This window comes from Leucoraja erinacea, chromosome 2 (assembly GCF_028641065.1).
Source record: "Leucoraja erinacea ecotype New England chromosome 2, Leri_hhj_1, whole genome shotgun sequence".
In the NCBI taxonomy this organism is placed as follows: domain Eukaryota; kingdom Metazoa; phylum Chordata; class Chondrichthyes; order Rajiformes; family Rajidae; genus Leucoraja; species Leucoraja erinaceus.
Genome location: NC_073378.1, coordinates 14,541,009 through 14,562,403, shown reverse-complemented (window position 1 = coordinate 14,562,403; position 21,395 = coordinate 14,541,009). Strand labels below are relative to the sequence as shown.

Below are 21,395 nucleotides of genomic sequence, written 5' to 3'. Positions count from 1 at the left end.
ACCCTCGGCTTCTCTTTTATGAATGGGGATTTAGTTCGCCTTTCTTCGAGGACCGACCGGAGGTTCCGCTGTCACCTCTGCGGGCCGCCCTCGGTGAACGTCCTGTCTCCCTGTCCCTGGGATAGTAGGGGACGAACAAACAGCACAATAACCCCCCTCCCCCTCCCCCCCCCCCCCCCCCCCCCACAAACTCCAGAGGAATCCGCTCCCCGATGGGCCGCTATGGTGACAAGTGGCAGTTCGCCCACAGCCCGAGCTGCGCGACCCCAAAAACACGACGGCCCTTGCACACCATCAGCTTCTGCCCCTACGGGGAGCGTGTTCCTCTGGAGTTGGAGTGGGGCTGGGCTGTAGTTGCTGATCTGGGATCTCCGTGCTTGCAGTGGGCCTGGGGGTCGGTGTCCCGATGAGGGGGCGCAGCTCGGGGAGCGGCTTCTGGTGGTCCTGACGTCTCCGGCCAGTTTGCAGTTTTCCTCTGTAGTTGGAACTGGGCTGCTGCTGGCTGTGGGTCTCTGGGATCTCGGACAGGCAGCAGCGTATTGTCAATTATTAACCCTCCCGCGCAATATACCCTCACCTTTTCTTTTATGAATGGAGATTTAGTTCCCCTTTCTTCGAGGACCGGGACCGACCGGAGGTTCCGCTGTCACCTCTGCGGGCTGCCCTCGGTGAACGTTTTCAAGGACCTTTCTTCAAGGACCGAATTTTTTTTCGCTATTCGGAGGTTTTCGTTATTTGGATCGTCGGATAAAAGGTTGTGCACCTGTATTTCGATTTTTACTTAGATTTTCAGAAAACCTTTGATAATGTGCCACATGTGAGGCTGGTTGGTTGCCAGTGACAAGCGTAGTATGGCAGGGGTCGGCACTCAGGCCGCTACCTTTCAAGTTGTATATTAATGATTTAGACGGGATTGAAGGCATTGTGGCCAAGATTGCGGATGGTACGTAAATAGGTGGAGGGGCAGGTAGTGTAGTGAAAGCAGGGGACTCTGCAGAAGGACTTGGACAGGTTGGGAGAGTGGGCAAAGAAGTGGCAGATAGAATATAGTGTCGCAAAGTGTGGAGTCATGCATTTTGGTAGTAGGAATAAAGGCGTAGACAATTTTTTAAATGAATCCAGAAATCGGAGGTACAAAAGGACGGGAGTGCTGGTGCAGGATTCCCAAAATGTTAATCTGCAAATCGAATCGATAGTAAACAAAGTAAACTAATGCTAGCATTTATTTCGAGAGAGCTTGTATACAAAAACAGGGATGTAATGCTGAGGCGCTGGTAAGGCTGCATTTGGAACATTGTGAGCAATTTTGGGCACCCTATCTGAGGATGTGCTGGCTCTGGAAAGGGTCCAGAGGAGGTTTACAAGAATCATCCCAGGAATTATTAGGTTTACCTATGATGAGCATTTGTCGGCACTGGGCCTGTACTCGCTGGAGTTTAGAAGAATGAGGGGGGGTCATTGAAACATACAGAATAGTGAAAGGCTTGGATAGTGTGGATGTGGAGAGGATGTTTCCCCTTGTGGGAGAGTCCAGGAGTGGAGGTCATAGCCTCAGAATTAAAGAACGTTCTTTGAGGAAGGAGATGTGGAGAAATTTATTTCGTCAGAAGGTGGTGAATCTGTCGAATTCTTTGCCACAGAAGGCTGTGGAGGCCAAGCCATTGGATAAGGCAAAGATAGATTTTTGATTAGTACAGGTATCAGATTATGAGGAGAAGGCAGGAGGATGTGGTTGAGAGCGAGAGATAGATCAGCCCTGATTGAATGGCGGAGTAGACTTGATGGTCCAAATGGCCTAATTCTAATCCTATCACTTATGACATGACTATTTCTGCTTCCTATAAGATCTTCAAAGTTATAGGTTTTTTTCAGGCTACTTCAATTCACTCCATGTGATGTCAAGAAAGGGTTGAGATTATTGAATGGCAGTGGAAAAAAATTGCAATTCAACTATTTTCCACACAATCTGCCTATTCTCAATTATTGTTATTAAATGGCATTTTTCAATAACTCAAGCTAGGCATCGGTGAGGTTTTGAGAGAACTTCTTGGTTCCCGTCTCATCACAGCTTTTGTCCAAACGTCAACCAAAGACCTAAATTTCACAAGTAAGATGAAAGTGACCATTGGCATCTAGGTAGAGGAAGTGCTGGAGATACTCAGCGGGTGCGGCAGCATCTATGGAGCGAAGGAAATAGGAAATGTTTCGGCCCGAAACGTTGCCTATTTCCTTCGCTCCTTAGATGCTGCCGCATCCACTGAGTTTCTCCAGCACTTTTGTCTACCTTCGATTTTCCAGCATCTGCAGTTCCTTCTTAAACATTGGCATCAACAGGTAATGTTTGACCATATGCTGGATTAAAGAGCCCAGGGAATTGGCAAGAGAACATGACAATGGTTGCATTGGTACCTTGTAGAAAGAACATAGATGAGGTTATCAGAGATCAATCATATAACCATATAACAATTACAGCACGGAAACAGGCCATCTCGACCCTTCTAGTCCGTGCCGAACACATAATCTCCCCTAGTCCCATATACCTGCGCTCAGACCATAACCCTCCATTCCCTTCCCATCCATATAACTATCCAATTTATTTTTAAATCATCTCAGCTTCAGTACATCACTGCAGGGTTTTCTCAGGTCATTATGCTAGACCTCCCTGCATTCAGCTGTTCCATCCATGACCATCCTACATGCACAAGAACAGGCAGTGAATGCAACGTAAGTGCCACGAAAGGAAGATCTCCATCTAGAGCGAATGTAACCACCAGACTCTTGATGTTTGGCAGGTTCCCCACCATCGACATTGTCGAGGTCACAAATGACCTGAGCAACGTGTGGCCTGGCTAGACACAGTGTGATCTTGTGAACAGACAAGAAGTTGGGTGTCGACTGACAATTGACTCTGCCCTTAACGGCTGAAAACCTTCCCATGAACTATAATATGCTTATTTTCTTGGAATAACTGCAGCAATACTCATGAAGCTCAGTGTCGTTTGTGATGAAACAGACTACTTCATTGATGCTGTTCACCATCCTGACGTTATCTCCATCTCCAATGCTACGACAAACTGAGCAAGTGTATGTAAACGCCTATAAATTTGCCCCCACATCTTGTGCCACATTGACTTGGAAATTGATTGCTCGTTCTTTATTGGTGGATTTAAATCCTGGAATGCCCCACCAAATGCCATTTGTACAAGTACCATTCTTAAAAATCTATGGCCGTTCAAAAAAGTAGCATATGGCTCACCACCAATTTCACAAGCAATAGGGATAGACAGTAAAATCTTGCCTTGCCAGCAATTATTGAATTCTAAGAAAATTGGGTTTAAAATTGTCTTCAGTGAAGCCGGATGAATCAGTTATTTGCTGCCATTTGAGAGATCACCTTGCCTCGTGTTCAATTATCTTGAGTTCCTCAGTGAGAATGCTTTTCATAGAATGTTCTTCAAAAAGTAATTTCTATGCAGGCAAGTTCCTCTGTCTCAGTAATTGGATAAATTCCATTTTACGAGTTCAATGTGTTTATGATTGGCAGCTTAATTTTTGAAAAATTAACTTTTTAGTCAGTGATTGATATTGCCTTTATATCAAGGGATATGGGGAGAAAGCAGGAACGAGGTACTGATTTTAGATGATCAGCCATGATCATATTGAAGGGCCAAATGGCCTACGCCTGCACCTATTTTTCTATGTTTCAAAAGTTAATTTACTTGCACAGTAATAGTATTGAATTAACATTTTTTTCCCCTCTTACTAAACAGTTTTGAAATCATCAATTCTCACTTGGGTGAGTGGGGAAAATTTTGTATCTTGTTTTTTATAAATTGCATTGCAGCAAAGAAAATACTTTAATTGGCTAAGAATTAAAATAACTGCAGTGCTGCCTTACGTATCTTATCTTCAGTTGATTTATTTTCCTGGGTGTTGGGAAACCTGTTTGTTTCTTATCTCTAGTAATCTTCAGTGTATTCATTTGATCGTTGTTGGTGTGTATAACATTTGACTCCTTTCTGGGATTTAAGAATACTATTGCGTATTTTTAATTAATAGTTTTTATGTCACTGATTCTCCTGTGCTACACCAGTCAGTATTGCATCTTCTGATGTACCAGTTTAGAATAATACTTTTGCAGTTCAGATAGGATGGAATCAACAAAAAGAGAACCGTTCACCAGGACTTGGGGAGAACCTTTCAGTCATCCTGCAGTTGTACTGGTTAATGGAAGTTTTATTTAAATCTTCTACAAAACACCTTTGCATGTTACATATTTGCTGACTTAACCTTGTTGTATACCATCCTAATTTGTATATCTTCCCAATTCATAGCTTCCGTTAAAGTAATTTTCAGAGAATACTGTATGGGAGCATGTGAATTATCATTATTTTATAAAATATTAAAAACACAATTCGAAATTGCATGCTTTCCCTCTCGTGTTTTTCTTTAATTTCTGTATAAGTTACAACACTGACTTTTTCCCCCTTCCCCTTCTCCAGAAACAACTTCAGTTGACAAGCCAACATCTCATTCATGTGCTACTCCTTCATCGTCATCCTCTGGAATGACTCCAGCTTCTCAGACGCCATCGGCCACAACATCTACTGTTCCTGTTTCGCCTGTTCCTCAGTCACCTATTCCTCCTCTGCTTCAGGATCCAAATCTTTTGCGGCAACTACTTCCAGCTTTACAGGCCACTTTGCAACTTAACAATGCTAATGTGGATATGTCAAAAATAAATGAAGGTATGTGTCGGCTTTGAATAGCTTTTTAAAAAGCTTGGTATGGTAAACAACTTTAAACTTGAAAGTTAGATGTAATAATTTATGCGACAGAACCTTTTTAGTCATAAAATTTACTGGTAAACAAGGTGATTTATGTTTTGATGGATGGCATCCCACCCTATCCCAATTCTGTAAGCAGACTTGAAGGCTTGTTTCTCTTGCCTTACATGTATATCCATGTATAGCCTCGCCCTGGGTTTCCAATCCCTCCACAGCCAAGCCTCGTCAATTTTCATGAATATTTGCACTTTTTTCTAATTCTGACCTTTTGAGTAATCCCCAAATTTAATTGATCTATGTACCTTGTTTCTGGAATTATCTCACCAAACCTCTCCATCTCTTCACTGCCCTCCTGCGAGGTGTTTATTACAACGGGTCGTAATCAATTTTATTTGCTGTCTGCCCTTGTATCTCACTATGGCTATGTATTAAATGTCATTTGAAATCCATGTGATTGCAGAAGTGATCACCTTTCTCAATGAGTATTTCTCAAAGGTTTCAAAGGATGTTTATTGTCACGTGTTCCAATTAAGCTACAGTGATATGTGAATTGCCACACAGTCATATGGGGAAAAAAGCACCAAGACGCACAACAACATAAAAGTTAACATAAACATCCACCACAGCGGGTTCCCCGAATTCCTCACTGATGGAAGGCACAAAAGTCCAATCTTCTTCCTAAATGTTGGGGCATTTGAACCATCCGTCGGGGCGATCAAAGCTCACGCAGCCGGCAGTCAAAGTCCCTGTGTCGGGGCGGTCGATGCCCCCTCGTTCGGGGCAGTCTAAACGCCCACGGCTTGGAGTTCCAGAAGTCGGCCTCTGACCAGAGATCGCGGACTCTGTGATGTTAAGTCCCCAAGCACCCACGGTTGGAGCTCCAAGGTCGACCCCTGGCAAAGGGGTCGCGAGCTGCGTTGGAGCTCTCAGAAGTCGGTCTCCAGCAAAGGCCCCCAACTCCTCAATGTTAGGCCGCAATGCGGACGGAGATACAATACGGAAAATAATCGCATCTCCGTCGAGGTAAGAGATAATAGACAATAGTTGCAGAAGTAGGCCATTCGGCCCTTCGAGGCAGCACTGTCATTCAATGTGATCATGGCTGATCATCCACAATCAGTACCCCGTTCCTGCCTTCGCCCCATATCCCCTGACTCCGCTATCTTTAAGAGCCCTATCTAGCTCTCTTGAAAGTATCCAGAGAACCGGCCTCCACCGTCCTCTGAGGCAGAAAATTCCACAGACTCACCACTCTCTGTGTGGAAATGTAAGTGTGCAGATGACACTATCTGTTGGGCAAATAGGCTGAGGAATGTTTAGTGGAGGTTAATGCAGATGTGTACACGAGGTGTTGCATTGTGGGACGTTAACCAGGCCTTGTTCTATGCCATATTACATGACTTGCTTCATACTGGATTGCAAGTGCATTGTTTCTTGAAGGTGGAGTTGCAGGTAGATAGGGTGGTCAAAAAGGTTTTTGTCACATTGGCAATCCAGGGTATTGAGTATAAAGGTTGGGAACTCGTGTTGCAGTTGTATAAGACATTGTGAGGGCCCCATTTAGAGTATTGTGTACGGTTCTGGGTACCATGTTATAGGAAAGATGTTGTCAAGCTGGAGCTGGTACAGAGAAGATTTACGAGGATGGTGCCAGGGCTAGTGGGTCTGAGCTACAGGGAGAGGTTGAGTAGGCTGAAACTCTATTCCTTGGAGGGGTGATCTGATGGCGGTGTATAAAATCATGGGAGGAATAGATGTACAGAATCTCTTGCCCAGAGTTGGTGAATCGAGGACCAGAGGACATTGGCTTAAGGTAAAGGGGAAACGATTTAATAGGAATCAGTGAAGTCACTTTTTCACACAAAGGATGGTGGGTGTATGGCCAGAAGAAGTAGTTGAGGCTGGGACTATCCCAGCATTTAAGAAACAGGGATATGGGCCAAACGCAGCCAGGTGGGACTAGTGAAGCCGGGACATGTTGGTTGGTGGGTGTGGTCAAGGTGGGCTGATGGGCCTGTTTCCACACTGTATTACTCTATGGCATTACTATGTCAGGAAATATAATTCAATTACAAGCTTAATAGTCATGATAAGGCATGAATATTGAATTCACCCTCGTTACTCACTATTTTGAACTTTTAACACAAGGGACTGTTGATGTTGGTTTATAAACTGAAGACAATGTAACTTACCAGCTCATTCAGCATCTCTGATGAACATAAGTGAGGTTTTTGGGTCGGAACCCTTCTTCAGACTGATTGTGTGGGGGGGGGGGGGGGGGTGTGTGCTTTGATGGCTGAGATGGGAAGGGGCAGGACAAAGGTGTGTGGGGGGGGGGGGGGCAGAGGGTGTGAGAGACGACATTGAGGAGTTGTGAATTGTGAAGGAGTCTAGCAGGAGGGGAGAGCAGAAATAGGTTGAATTCAACTGCTGATGCTTCTTTGACAAAACATTCCCACAATCTGCTGCTGAATGGGTCAAGTCCAGCAGCTGCTCAGCCCAAGACTGCAAAAGAAATTACAACGAGCTGCAGCCCAGTCCATATAAACCAGCTCCCCCGCCCCTCGACTCTACCTTGGGAAAGTAGGCAACCTACACAAGGACTACTTGCACCCTTGTCATTCTCCCTTCTCCCTCTCCTGTTGGACAGAAGATACAAAAGCTTGAAAGATGTATCACCAGATTCAAGGAGAGGTTCTTCCCTGCTTTTATCAAACTCTTGAATGGACCTCTCGTGCCAGGGTTGAATTTACTATTTTGTTTTTTAATCTTCCCTGTTGCAGCAGTTGCACTTTTTTATCTGCTCTTTCTCCATAGCTGTAATACCATATTGTGCACTTTATTCTGTTCCTCTTTTTGCATTCCCTGATGCACTCGTGTATGGTATGATTTGCCTGAAAGACAGGCAAAACCAAGATTTTGACTAGGTACACGTAACAATAATGAACCAATACCATTAGGTTTTCCATGAAAGAATTTTACCACATGGAAATTGAGGCAATTGGCCCTTCAGGCATGTGTTAGTTTATTGCAAGAGCTTTTCAGATCCTTGCATGTTTGTGGTTCTCTTTGTTGGCTCTTTACCTTTTGAATTATTTTCCCACATACTTTCAAACATAACACAGGCCATAATAATTTGACCACTCCCCTGATTTTTTTTTTCTCTCTCTAATTCCATTACGTTTTTACTTTAAACATAGAAATTAGGTGCAGGAGTAGGCCATTCGGCCCTTCGAGCCTGCACTGCAACCCTTAAGTTACCAACTCTTCTGTCGGTGAAAACGTATTTAGCTAATTTGACAATGGGATATTTAAATGGCTCAAAGGTTCTTTATTAGTCACATACACCAATTGGTGTAGTGAAATGCGGATTGCCATTGCAGCACATAAAAAAGAACACAACATAACAATAATAAAGAAATTTAAACATAAAAAAAATCCCCCCCCCACAATGCCCCATCCCCATGTCCACCCATAGTTGGGCCTATTGAGGCCTCCGCAGTCGATGCTCCAGACCCTTCTCGCCAGATGATGGTGCTCCGGCGTCGGGAGAATCCTCACAGCGGCATGGGAAACCTGGAACGGCCGCTTCCTTACCGGATACTGCCGATTCTGAAGCCGACAGGCCGCGCTGGATGGAGCTCCACCGCTGGCGATCTCGGCGAGAGATCCTAGGCCCCCGATGTTAAAGTTCAGCACTGCCGCCCGCGGCTGGCCGCTCCACGGACCGCAGCTCCACGATGTTTCATCGGCGGTCCAAGCATACTGGAGTTCCAGCGCGGCGACCCGGGCAAAGCATTGCCTGCTCCGCGATAGAGCTCCAGCACTGTGCCGCTGCCGAAGCCGAGGTTCTGGGCGGTCCCCTCAGGAAACGCAGCTCCAGGCCCGCTGGTAGGCCGTGAGGACGGGTCGAAGGAGCTGCTCGGAGAAAAGCCGCCTCTCCGACCAGGTAGGGACCCTGAAAAGCTGTTTTCCCCTTCACCCCCTCCTCACCCCCCACATAAAAGGACTAGTGCTCCAAAAACAAAACACTCAACTTACTAAAAATAAAAAAAGAGGTGAAAAAACAGACATCTGCAGGCTGGGCAGCCATACCCATACAGGACGGCGCCCCCTAATGGAAGCTTTTATTCCAGATTTGTTACAGTGGCCATGATATTACTGAGTTGTGGTTTAATTAAATATCTGGTTCACTAATGTCCTTCCAAGAAGTAAATCTGCAGTCCTTGCCTGATCTGGCCTGATCACTAGATCGCCAGGCCTGTGATTTCTTAACTTCCTGATAATATCCCCAAGCAACCCATACATTTCAGGACAGTTTAGTTGAGATACAGTGTTGAAACGGTCCCTTCGACCTGCCGAGTCCACACCAACCCCCAGTCACTCGTACACTAGTTTAGTTTGGAGATACAGCACGGAAATAGGCTCTTTGGCCCATCGAGTCCGTGCTGACCAGTGATTTCCCCATACACTAGTTCTATCCTACACACTAGGGACAATTTACTGAAGGCAATTAACCTACCAACCTGCACGTCTTTGAAATGTGGGAGGACACTGGAGCACCCGGAGAAAGCCCATGTGCTCACAGGGGAACGTACAGCGTCCATGGTCAGGATTGACCCCAGGTCTCTGGTGCTGTAAGGCAGCAACTCTACCATTGTGCCACCCTTAGGGATGGGTAGTCAATGCTGGCATGCCAGAGATGCCTACATCATCTGTGCAATTAAATCAATTTAAACTAAAATTTATGGCATAATCTGTTCTTCAGAGACGGTAATCCCAATTTTGCCAATCTCAGGGTAAGTGAAACTGGTATTTTGATAAATTTATATTGCAGACACTCCAAAGCTTGACATCTTCCATTAAATTCTGTTGACTAGAAATCAACATGATACTCCAGCTGAAAGCTAATCCATAATTTACCACAATGTTAAGTATGTTCATTTTTTTGTGCTCTTAGTTGGAAAAAGTACAGGATTCTGTACATTTTTAACGTTTCCTTATCTTATGTCACTTTCAAAGATGTGAATCTTTTTCCCCTCAGTCCACTTGCAGATATGGAGAATGTGAACCTTTCCGCATTATTTTTATCTCCCATCTTGCAATTTCACCTTTCTACCCAAAAACCTAGTCTGTTCCTTGAGATTTACCATATTTGCATGTTCTACGTGAGTTGCAGTTTTTAAAATTGTGCTGTTTGAATCTAAATTCATATAATTAACATGAGAAATAGGAGGAGATTTGATGCCATGCTTAGTTGATACAACAAAGTACATTATTTCCTGTACTTTGGGACAAGGTAGTCTGATTACAAAGTTCTCTCACTTCAGAATTTTATGATTTGTGCTGGAATTTTCAAAGGTTGATATACCATCTTTTTTTTGTTATATTTCTTAAATCATCTAATGTTTGGACCTGTAAATATTTAACTTAAAATTGAAAAATGTGCATCACAACTGTTCGAAGCAATTGAGGAAATTGAATGAATGAATACGTTTATTGGCCAAGTATGTACACATACAAAGAATTTGCCTTGGTGCTCCGCTCGCAAGCAACAACACGACATGCAGTAAACCATTAAGATTAAACCATTATAATAAAAATATTATAGTTTAATGATATAATTTATATCATTAAACATTATAGTTTAATGATATAATTTAATACATGCTGAACTCATTAGCAAACAATGAAACTATTGTAATATAATTTCATCAGACTCTTGTATCTTGCTGTACAATTATGAATGATTGTTTTGTGTATTCTTAAAGTATTTACTGTGATGTTGTTGGCTTGTTGCTGAAGTGGAAAGCACCATTGTTCACATAATCATCATCCATAGTGCTGTCGTAAGAGCTTCATCCATGTCTTGAATGCAAATTAATACATTGGTTGATCCCTTTGTATTGCAATGGAGTTGTCCATCAATGAGTTATTCAGACGCAAATCTGATTTTCCAAAGCTGTAAAAAAATTTTGTTGTCAGGTGTGTTTGGTTCTTCATTCATTTGTGAATTAATCTGCTGGTAGTAATCACCATCCCTGTAATACTTCCCTTCAAAAAATAACAATATAGTTTGAGGGTTGATGTTTTAAACTTAGAAGTCTACAAAAATGTAATAACTGCTGCCAATCTTCTTTTTTTTTTATCAAACCTAAGATTTGTTATCAACTGTTTGTTGTCAATGTCTTGAAAGAAGTTCATGGGTTAAAAATGGGTGAAATCTCTGTATTGGATGATGGTATGTTAGCTTTGAATAGGTTACAAGATAAATCAATTCCCTTTACTAACCATGGGCATTCTGGAATTCATCAGCAAAAGCTATAACAAGGTGTCTGATTCTTGACCCACTTATGAATTTCACTTTGCTGAGAAACACTGAGAAAATTCTGCAGAAATACCTTTTTTGTCTAATGTCTCTAGCAATGTATAGTGAGACTGAGCTGCTTGTCTCTCTGTTTTCAGAAAGTTCCGTTGGCATAATTGTGACAAGTCATATGTGGATATTTGTTAAATAGGTGAATCTCAGCTGTTCTATGATGCAAATTCTGGAAATTTAGATTATATCAAAATCTTGGAGTAGGGTCAGCTTGTGTAACTGTTTACAAAAAAAAATTATTTTGATATATGCTAATTTTAAAATATCGTAGTGAAGAACTGACGAGGCACTTGCATGCCAGATTTGTTTGGTTGGCTAACTTGGATTGCAAGGCAGAATATGTTTTGGAGCTTTGAGTCAGCAAGCATCACATTAAACTAAAAGCCAAGGCAGCTTAAGTTAAGCTGACATCTGTTACATGTAACAGTTACTGGTAAACTTTTTAAATGGTGGATGACCAACTTTGGTGTATTTTTCAAACCCTCACTTGCAGCTTCAGCAATAAGTTAATCTCTATTCCAATTTTGTTGTCTTATTGCAAGTAATCTAATTTTGCTGAAAATGGCATTAACTTCCATTTACAAGAGACCATATACCAAAGCACTTCACTGGAGCAATTATGCAAGTAGGTCAAAAAGGCATCAAGACAAGAAATTTAAAACGTAATGAAAGATAGATTGGTGATGATGCAGAGGGAAGAATTGAGTTTGAATTTTTGTGTACTTTCTGTAGTTCACCGTTCGTGGTCCTCTTTTTTATTTTATTTTATTTATTAGAATTGAGTACAATGCATTGGTACAAAAATTATGTTAACATATTACATTCTTTGTACAACTTCCATTTTTTTTAAAAAAGAGAGAAGTGAGAAAAGAGAAGAAAAAGAGGTTGTGAAGAGTGAAGAATAGACTAGTGAGCGTGAGTGAAAAACAGATAAAGAAAAAGTGGAAAAAAAAGGAATAAGTCAAGTCAAGTTTATTTGTCACATACACATACGAGATGTGCAGTGAAATGAAAGTGGCAATGCTCGTGGACTTTTGTGCAAAAGACAAACAACAAAACAACCAAACAAATTATAAACGCAATCATAACACACATATTCTTTTACATAATAAATAATGGAAGGAAAAAACGTTCAGTAGAGTTAGTCCCTGGTGAGATAGGCGTTTACAGACCGAATTGCCTCTGGGAAGAAACTCCCTCTCAACCTCTCCGTTCTCACCGCATGGCAACGGAGGCGTTTGCCTGACCGTAGCAGCTGGAACAGTCCGTTGCAGGGGTGGAAGGGGTCTCCCATGATTTTATTTGCTCTGGATAAGTGAAGAAGGAAAGCAGGAGGGAGATTATTCAGTCGCCACTAGGAGATGATTTTTTTAAATATTCTAAATCATCTTTCACCCATACCTGAAACTTTTAGTTTTCATGATACTATGTCACCACATGGATCCAAGAAATCAATAAATCAACTCATTAAGAATTGGTCTTGTTTGTCTATTAGGAGGAGTCTCATTTCTTCCAAGTGTGCTGTGTCCAGCATATTACTAATCCACATTTTAAATGTTGGTATATTAGCATTTTTCCAAAATTTAAGTATGTTTTTTTGCTGTTATTAACCCATAATTGAAAAATGAGTTTTGATGTGCATTTAATTTGTTCCCATCTCCACGTACTCCAAATATAATCATTTCAGTATTAGGTTCCATTTTTGTCTTAAATAGCTTTGAGAATATATCAAATATGTCACACCAACATTTATAAAGTTTTGTACAAGAGACGAATGAGTGCGTAAAATTGGCATTTTGAGAAAAACATTTATCACAAATGGGAGTAATATTTGGATAAAATTTATTCAACTTAGTTTTGGAATAATATAATCTATGTAATTTAAATTGAATTAAATTATGTCTAGCGTTGATCAAACATTTATGTATATGTATCAAATATTTTTCCCATGTTTCTTTTGAGATTTTTATCATTAATTCTGTGGTCCTCTTTTTAATGTAATACAGATACCAACTAATCTGCATGCATAACCATTTTTAAAAATCTGCTTGGTCTGAACAGTAAACAATATGATAAACCATAATATTGAAGGACAGACCAATACAGATTGCTTATCAAACGTGACAAAACATGGACATGAAATAAAAGAATGTCATGCCAACTTCATATGATTGTAAATACTGTCAATTGACTAGTTATAAGATGTACTATCACATGGCTTTTATGATTTTGAAGCTATCAAATCATTTCTCAGTCTCCTCTTAAGAGGATAATGGCAGATTCTACCCTCTCCATGGTGACAGTCCCTCATCCATTGAACCATTCTTGTAAATCTCTGCATCCTTCTAAAGTAATTGATATGTTATAATATAGAACAGTACAGCGCTGGAGCAGGCCCTTTAACCTACAGCATCCATGCTGAACATGATGTCAAGTTAAACTAATCTCCCCAACCTACATATGATCCATTCCCTGCACATCCATATGCCTGTCCAAAAGCCTCTTGGATGCAACTGTTGTATGTGCCTCCACTAACGCCTTTGGAAATCTGTTCCAGGCATCCACCACTATTGTGTAAAAATAAAACTTGCCACATGCATTTCCTTTGCCTCAACTTAAAATTATGTCTCCCAGTCTTTCACATTTCAACCTGGGAAAAAGGTTCTGACTGTTTACCCTATCTATTCCTCTCATAATTTTATATACTTTTGTCAGGTCTGTCTCCCGGCCTCTGACACTCCAGCGAAAACAATCCATATTCGTCCAACCTCTTCTAAAAGCTAATATCCTCTAATCTAGGGAACATTCTGGTAAATTATTTCTGCACTGACCCAAAGCTTCTGTAATGGGGTGGGCCAGAACTGCACGTACAACTCCAAATGCAGCCTGATGTGACCAAGCGTAGACTCGGCAATCATGTCACCAAACACTTGTATGTTTTCTATGGCACATCTGTAGATGTTGGTGATTGTTATGGGGGACATGCCAAGCTTCCTAAACCTTCTAAAGAAGTAAAAGATGTGCTTTCTTGGCCATCGCTTCGATGTGGCTGGACGAGGACAAATTGCTGGTGATATTTATTCCTAAGAACTTGAAGCTTTCAACCGTCTTTATCAGGGTATGTGTGCCACTTCGCTTCCTGAAGTCAATCACAATCTCCTTAATCCTGCTGACATTGAAGGAGAGGTGGTTGTGTTGTTTGGAGATAAGTTTGGTTTTAATTATGGTTTGGAGTGAAGCTATAGTTAATTAATAGGATTCTGCATTCAGTGTCCTTGTTACCCAGATGTTCCAGAGATGAATGTAGAGCCAGGGCAATTGCATGTGTTGTGGACCTGTTGTGGCAGTAAGTAAAATTGGGTGAATCAGTATATGACCATCCTCTCAACAATTCATGATACCAGAGCCACCAGATGTGGTCATCAAGGCATAATACCTTGCTTCGACACTGGGCTGATAGTGGTCTTAAAGCAGGTTGAAATCCCAAGTTGGAATTGGGGAGATTAAAAATATTTAGTTTATTATTGTCACATAGAAACATAGAAATTAGGTGCAGGAGTAGGCCATTCGGCACTTCGAGCCTGCACCGCCATTCAATATGATCGGCGGTGCAGGCTCGAAGGGCCGAATGGCCTACTCCTGCACCTAATTTCTATGTTTCTATGTGACAATAATAAACTAAATATTTTTAATCTACCCAATTCCAACTTGGGATTTCAACCCGCTTTAAGACCACTATCAGCCCAGTGTCAAAGCAAGGTATTATGCCTTGATGACCACATCTGGTGACTCTGGTATCATGAATTGTTGAGAGGATGGTCATATATTGATTCACCCAATTTTACTTACTGCCACATGTACTGAGGTACAGTGAAAAGCTTTTTGTTTGCATGCTATCCTGTTAAAGAAAAGCCTATACATGAATATAATCAGACGGTTACAGTGCACAGATAAAGGTACAACATTTAGTGCAAGATAACATTGAGCACAACATATCTGAACGATATAACATTACAAATAATTGTCATCCAAAATGACCATAAATACTCCAGTCCACTGGTCTGTATGGGTTGTGAGAACATGGCCAGTGGCTGCATCTAAACTAGTCGCTTGTTGCTGGCTCTGGCCAAGTTGATATCTGCGACAGTGACTGTGGGTAAAGGTCCTCGTGTCAGGTGACATTATTTACACTGGCATGTTTGGTGTGATCATTGAGCTTGTTGGGGAGAGATGTGTTGCCAGTAATTCTGCCGGACTTCGCTCTGTAGCCCATTATAGCATGCAAGTATTGCCCCAATTGAAAGGTAGTCTGTGGTAGTCTGGACTACATGCTTGATTGTCAGATTTTCTCTTGGTGTTCCTGTTGCTTTCAGAAGGTCATAAATAATTTGTTGCACGTCAGGATCACTTTTTATTTATCACTGTTTGGAAATAGTGGTCTCTCTCCCCAAATCCAAGTCTTCATTAACGTTATAGTCATTGGTGCTTACACTTCTGTAAGCTCATTTTTGATTTCCAAATTACCTGGTCCAAATCCCTCATCAAACAGGCCATTTAAAAAGAAAATATATGTTGAAAGGTATTATTTGTGGCAAATATTTACCTTAAGCAGTATTTGCGAAGCATGGTATCAAACTGTTGCTCTTTTTGTAATGTAGATACTTGTTTTAAGTGATCTTCAATTTGAATTGTATTAGATGCTTGTGGTAAATTGATCCACTGTGAAATAGGGAACAAAAAAAGTTAATCATAAACTTGAACGGGCGATGGATCTGTAGACAACTTAAATACTGTGTTTTCTTGTATAGTATGAAAGATGACTGTGGTTGTGGTGGTGAAGTGTATTCCTAAACAGTAATTAATGCAAGAAGTTGTAAAGTGTCAGATAATCCATGGAAAGTGCTGTGGTATTTCCTTTCCATGGAAAAATTGCCATTTCTGTTTGTATGCATGGTCTGGATCAAAGAAATAAATATAATCCATAGTTACACTGGTATCTTGATGAGCTTGCAGAATGTGATCCTAGGAATGAGAGTACTAATGGAATAAGCAGTAAAAGGGGTTATTATTGTAGTCTTTATAAAAAGATGTGTCACTGAAAGCACCGTGTTAAGCTTGGGACCTGTCAAACCTCCCCACTCCTGTGTGACGTGGTGCCTTCATTTTTGTGTAATTCCAGCTATGAGTTGTGCAAGGCATGGAGGGATGAGCTGCCTGTAAGGGCTGCGTAACTGATGCTGTTGCTTAGTTCTGAAAGTTGTAGAATTGTGTTGCATAGGAATAGGCCCTTCATACTGACCTTGTCCCATCTACACTCACCCATTTGCCTGCAAGTTTCAATGCCTTGAATATTTAAGTGTCTAAATATTTCTTAAACATAGTGATCAGTCTCTACCAGATTTTTAGGCTGGAGTTCCAGAGATCAATCAGATAAAAACAAAGCTTCCTCCATAAATTTTGTTTTATACTCCTCCTCACTTACAAACCTAATCTTGATACCCCTGACCATGGGAAAATTATGCGCTCCATTTATCACTCATGTCATTTATTGTCATATGCACAAATATGGTGATGTACAGTGAAAATCTTGCCTGCGACAGATAGCACACAAGAACATAAATCTTCCAAGGCAGCAAAAAAAAGTACTGCAAAAAATACATTAGTTCATAATTTTCATGTCAATGGTAGTGCAAGAGGTGGGCCTAGTGTTCCGCTGTTGGGGTAGGATTAGGGTTTTGAGAGTCCGTTCGAAAACTGAATAATTGTCGGGAACTAGCTCTTCCTGGGCCTGGTAGCGTGTGAGTTCAGGCTTCCATACCCTCCTACCTGACAGAAGCAGCGTGTCTTAAGAGCACCATAGCCGGATGGTGGGTATCCTTGATAGTAGATGCTGCCTTCTTGAGGCAGCATCTCATGTAGATGGGATGGAGTGAGCTGTGCCTTTGATGGACTGGTCTGAGTCCACTACTCTCTGCAGTCTCTTGGAGTTCCTGAATATTAGAATTGTTATACCAGGGTATGGTGCAACCAGTCAGGATCCTTTACAGTGCCTCTGTAGAAGTTTGTTAGAATATTTGGTGACATGCTGAATCTCTTTAAACTTCTAAAAAAGTTGAGGTATTTGTGTGCCTTCTTCATGATTACATCTGTGTGGTGGGTTCGGGGCAGGTTATCTGAGATATTATTGCCCGGGAATCTGAAGTTGCTTCCTCTCTCCACTGCCGACCCAGAAATATTATAAACCTCTATAAAAGCACCCCTGAGCTGCTGCTACGATGGGGAAATCAAACCCAGCCCGTCCAATTTCTCCCCATAATTAAAGTCCTCCAGTTTGGGCTGCGCCCTTGTCAACCTGTGTCGGAAGGAACTACAGATGCTGGTTTATACCGAAGATAGACACAAAATGCTGGAGAAAGTCAGCAGTTCAGGCAGCATCTCTGAAGAAGGGATCTGGTACATCTGCCAGATGATGAGTGAGACCATAGATATGGGTGGCTTGTCAATGCATGTCCCCATCCGTGGCCCATGCTTGCCATGCCAGCCAGGGTTCAGCTCAGACCCCAACATCTCTTGTAAGCAGCTACATTGATGATCCCTTCTCTGGCAAATAACTTCTGAGTAATTCAATGCTGAGGGTGTACTAATAAAGAGCAGCCATTTGCAACAAGTTCCTGACATAGTAATAAGTGGCAAGAAGGAGGACAGGGATTTGTGCAACTTTCCTTGCACTGAAGCACAGAGCACAAAGATATATTTTTTAAACGACAGTAAAACTTCAATGATCTTGCATACTTAATTAAGACTGGTGGTACCTGATAGACAGGTCTGCTGGATTATAGGATATTACTCCAATTATTAATACAATACATTTTCAATTCATTTATTTTTATGTTACATGGTACTATAATGTTTCTAGCGAACCCACTTACATTAAAGTAGCACATGAAATAAGGCCGTAATTAGTTTAATGGTAGGGTGGGTAGTTAATGCAGTTTAAAGGGAGGGGACTGGGATCTCATGAGCTTCAAGGGAACGCTGAGATTTGTGCCTTGTTGAACTTCTGGCACCATAACTTTCTCAATCAAATAGAACATAAATACTTCAAACAACCTCATGTAGAGCAATATGTTCACAAACTGTCTTGAAATCTGCTGGCCTTGGATTTTAGCAGTTAGCATGACAGTTGCACAGCGTTTAACTAGTTCAATTCAGAAATGATGACTGTTTCTGAGATTTTTCTTAACTGTTACATAGAAACATACAAAATAGGTGCAGGAGGAGGCCATTTGGCACTTCGAGCCAGCACCGCCATTCATTGTGATCATGGCTGATCGTCCCCAATTAATCACCCCTGCCTGCCTTCTCCCCATAATCCCTTGATTCCACTAGCCCCTAGAGCTCTATCTAACTATCTCTTAAATCCATCCAGTGATTTGGCCTCCACTGCTCTCAGGGAATTCCACAAATTCACAACTCTCTGGGTGACATTTTTGTTCTCACCTCTGTCTTAAATGGCCCCCCCCTCTATTTTAAGACTGTGGCCCCTGGTTCTGGACTTGCCCAACATTGGGACCATTTTTCCTGCATCTAGCTTGTCCAGTCCTTTTATAATTTTATATGCTTCTGTAAGATATCACCCCTCATCCTTCTAAACTCCAGTGAATACAAGCCTAGTCTTTTCAATCTTTCCTCATATGACAGTCCCACCATCCCAGGGATCAATCTCGTGAACCTACGTTGCACTGCCTCAATCACAAGGATGCCCTTCCTCAAATTAGGAAACCAAAGCTGTACACAATACCCCAGATGTGGTCTTACCAGAGCCCTATACAACTGCAGAAGAACCTCTTTACTCCTATACTGAAATCCTCTTGTTATGAAGGCCAACATTCCATTGGCTTTCTTCACTGCCTGCTGTGCCTGCACGCCAACTTTCAGTGACTGGTGTACAAGGACACCCAGGTCTCGATGTACCTCCCCCTTGTTTTTGCCACCACATTTATCTATATTATACTGCATCTGCCCACTCACTCAACCTGTCCAGGTCAACCTGCAACCTCCTAACATCCTCTTCACAGTTCACACTGCCACCCAGCTTTGTGTCATCCGCAAACTTGCTGGTGTTGCTCCTAATTCCCTCTTCCAAATCATTAATATATATGGTAAACAGTTGTGGCCCCAACACCGAGCGTTGCGGCACTCCACTCGCCACTGCCTGCCATTCTGAAAAGGACCCATTCACTCCTACTCTTTGCTTCCTCTCAGCCGACCAATTTTCTATCCATGTCAACACCCTACCCCCAATACCATATGCTCTAATTTTAGTCACCATTCTCCCGTGCGGGACCTTATCAATGGCTTACTGAAAGTCGATATACACTACATCCACTGGCTCCCCTTCATCCATTTTACTTGTCAAATCCTCAAAAATTCCAGAAGATTAGTCAAGCATGATTTCCCTTTCATAAATCCATGCTGACTTGGACTAACCCTTTTACTGCTATCCAATTGCCCCATTATTACCTCTTTAATAATTGACTCCATCATCTATCCCACCACCAAAGTCCAGGTAACTGGTCTGTAATTCCCCGTTTTCTCTCTCGCTCCTTTCTTGAAAAGTGGGATAACATTAGCTATCCTCCAATCCACAGGAACTGATCCTGAATCTATTGAACATTGGAAAATGATCACCAATGTGTCCACTATTTCTAGAGCCACCTCCCCGAGGACCCTGGGATGCAGACCATCAGATCCAGGGGATTTATCATCCTTCAGTCCCATTAGCCTACCCAATACTATTTCCCGCCAAATGAAAATTTCTTTCACTTCCTCTACCCGCTTAGATCCTCTGACCTCCAGTACAACTGGGAGATTGTTTGTGTCTTCCTTAGTGAAGACAGATCCGAAGTACCTGTTCAACTCTTCTGCCATTTCCTTGTTACCCATAATAATTTCACCCGTATCTGCCTTCAAGGGACCCACATTTGACTTTGCTATTCGTTTTCCCTTAACATATCTAAAGAAGCTTTTACTGTCCTCCCTTATATTCCTGGCTTCCCCTCGTACTTCATCTTTTCAGCCCGTATTGCCCGTTTTGTTTCCTTCTGTAGTCCTATGAAAGTTTTCCAATCCTCTGGCTTCCGGCTACTCTTTGCTGTGTTGTACATCTTTTCTTTTAGTTTTATTCTATCCCTAACTTCTCTTATCAGCCACGGTTGCCTCCTACTCCCCTTAGAATCTTTCTTCCTTTTTGGAATGAATGATCCTGTGTCTTCCGGATTATGCCCAGAAATTCCTGCCATTGCTGTTCCACCGTCATTCCTGCTAGGATTCCTTTCCAGTCTTTCTTGGCCAGCTCTTCTCTCATGCCTTCGTAGTCCCCTTTGTTCAACTGCACCACTGACGCTTCCGATTTAACCTTCTCCTTCTCAAATTGCAGATGAAAACTAATCATATTATGATCACTACCTCCAAGCGGTTCCTTTATGTTGAGTTCTCTTATCAAATCTGGTTCATTGGATAACACTAAATCCAGAATTGCCTTTTCTATGGTCGGCTCCATTACAAACTTGTTTGCAAGCTTCAAATAATGCACCAGCCATTGTAATGCTGCATTGAGTTGTGTTTGTAACTTTATAGTTGTTTGGAACAAACGACTCAGTTTACTTGCAGTACTTAAGAGCTTTAAGATGCTAAGAACGTACAATTTTCAGTGTACAACCATACAGCGGGGTTCCTGCAAATTAAAAAAAATGTGCACGTTCAGATTTGGCATGAATATGTTATTAAGTTTCAGAAAAGTGCACACAGCCTTTATATTTTAAGAGGATAAACAAGCAAAAAAATATTGACAGCTATCTTTCTTAATGAATCTTGATTGTCAGACAATATCTTATCTATTTGATGTATTTTTTTCAAAGTTGTTCCAGATGGTTTTGTTGATTGTTTCTATTATTATGAAGCTGTGACTTGACAGGGAAATAGCACCATGTAACTTATCATTTTTTTTGTGGCCTTCAACTGGACCCGTTACCCCATTTCTACGACCCAAAACCCTCAACGTTTCCTTCCACAAAAGTTGCCTGATCTGCTGAGTTTCTTTAGCATATTTTCTCAACCCCAACATCTGCAGACATTGTGTCTTGAGTTTTTACATTATTTCTCTGTCTGCCTTTTCACTTTGTTAGTTGATTGCTTTTCTTTGGGATGGTGGAGTTGTATTTCGAATT

At 41.6% G+C, this 21,395-nt stretch overlaps 1 protein-coding gene across 4 annotated transcripts in view; it reads left to right on the top strand.

Annotated features, from left to right (window-relative positions):
• waca (WW domain containing adaptor with coiled-coil a) overlaps positions 1–21,395 on the top strand; it is a 110,419-nt gene that overhangs the window by 55,994 nt on the left and 33,030 nt on the right. For all 4 annotated transcript variants that reach the window (XM_055651821.1, XM_055651831.1, XM_055651813.1 and 1 more), the window contains one exon: positions 4,503–4,748. In XM_055651821.1, coding sequence (XP_055507796.1) covers positions 4,503–4,748 — 246 coding nt within the window. The remainder of the gene's footprint in view (positions 1–4,502; positions 4,749–21,395) is intronic.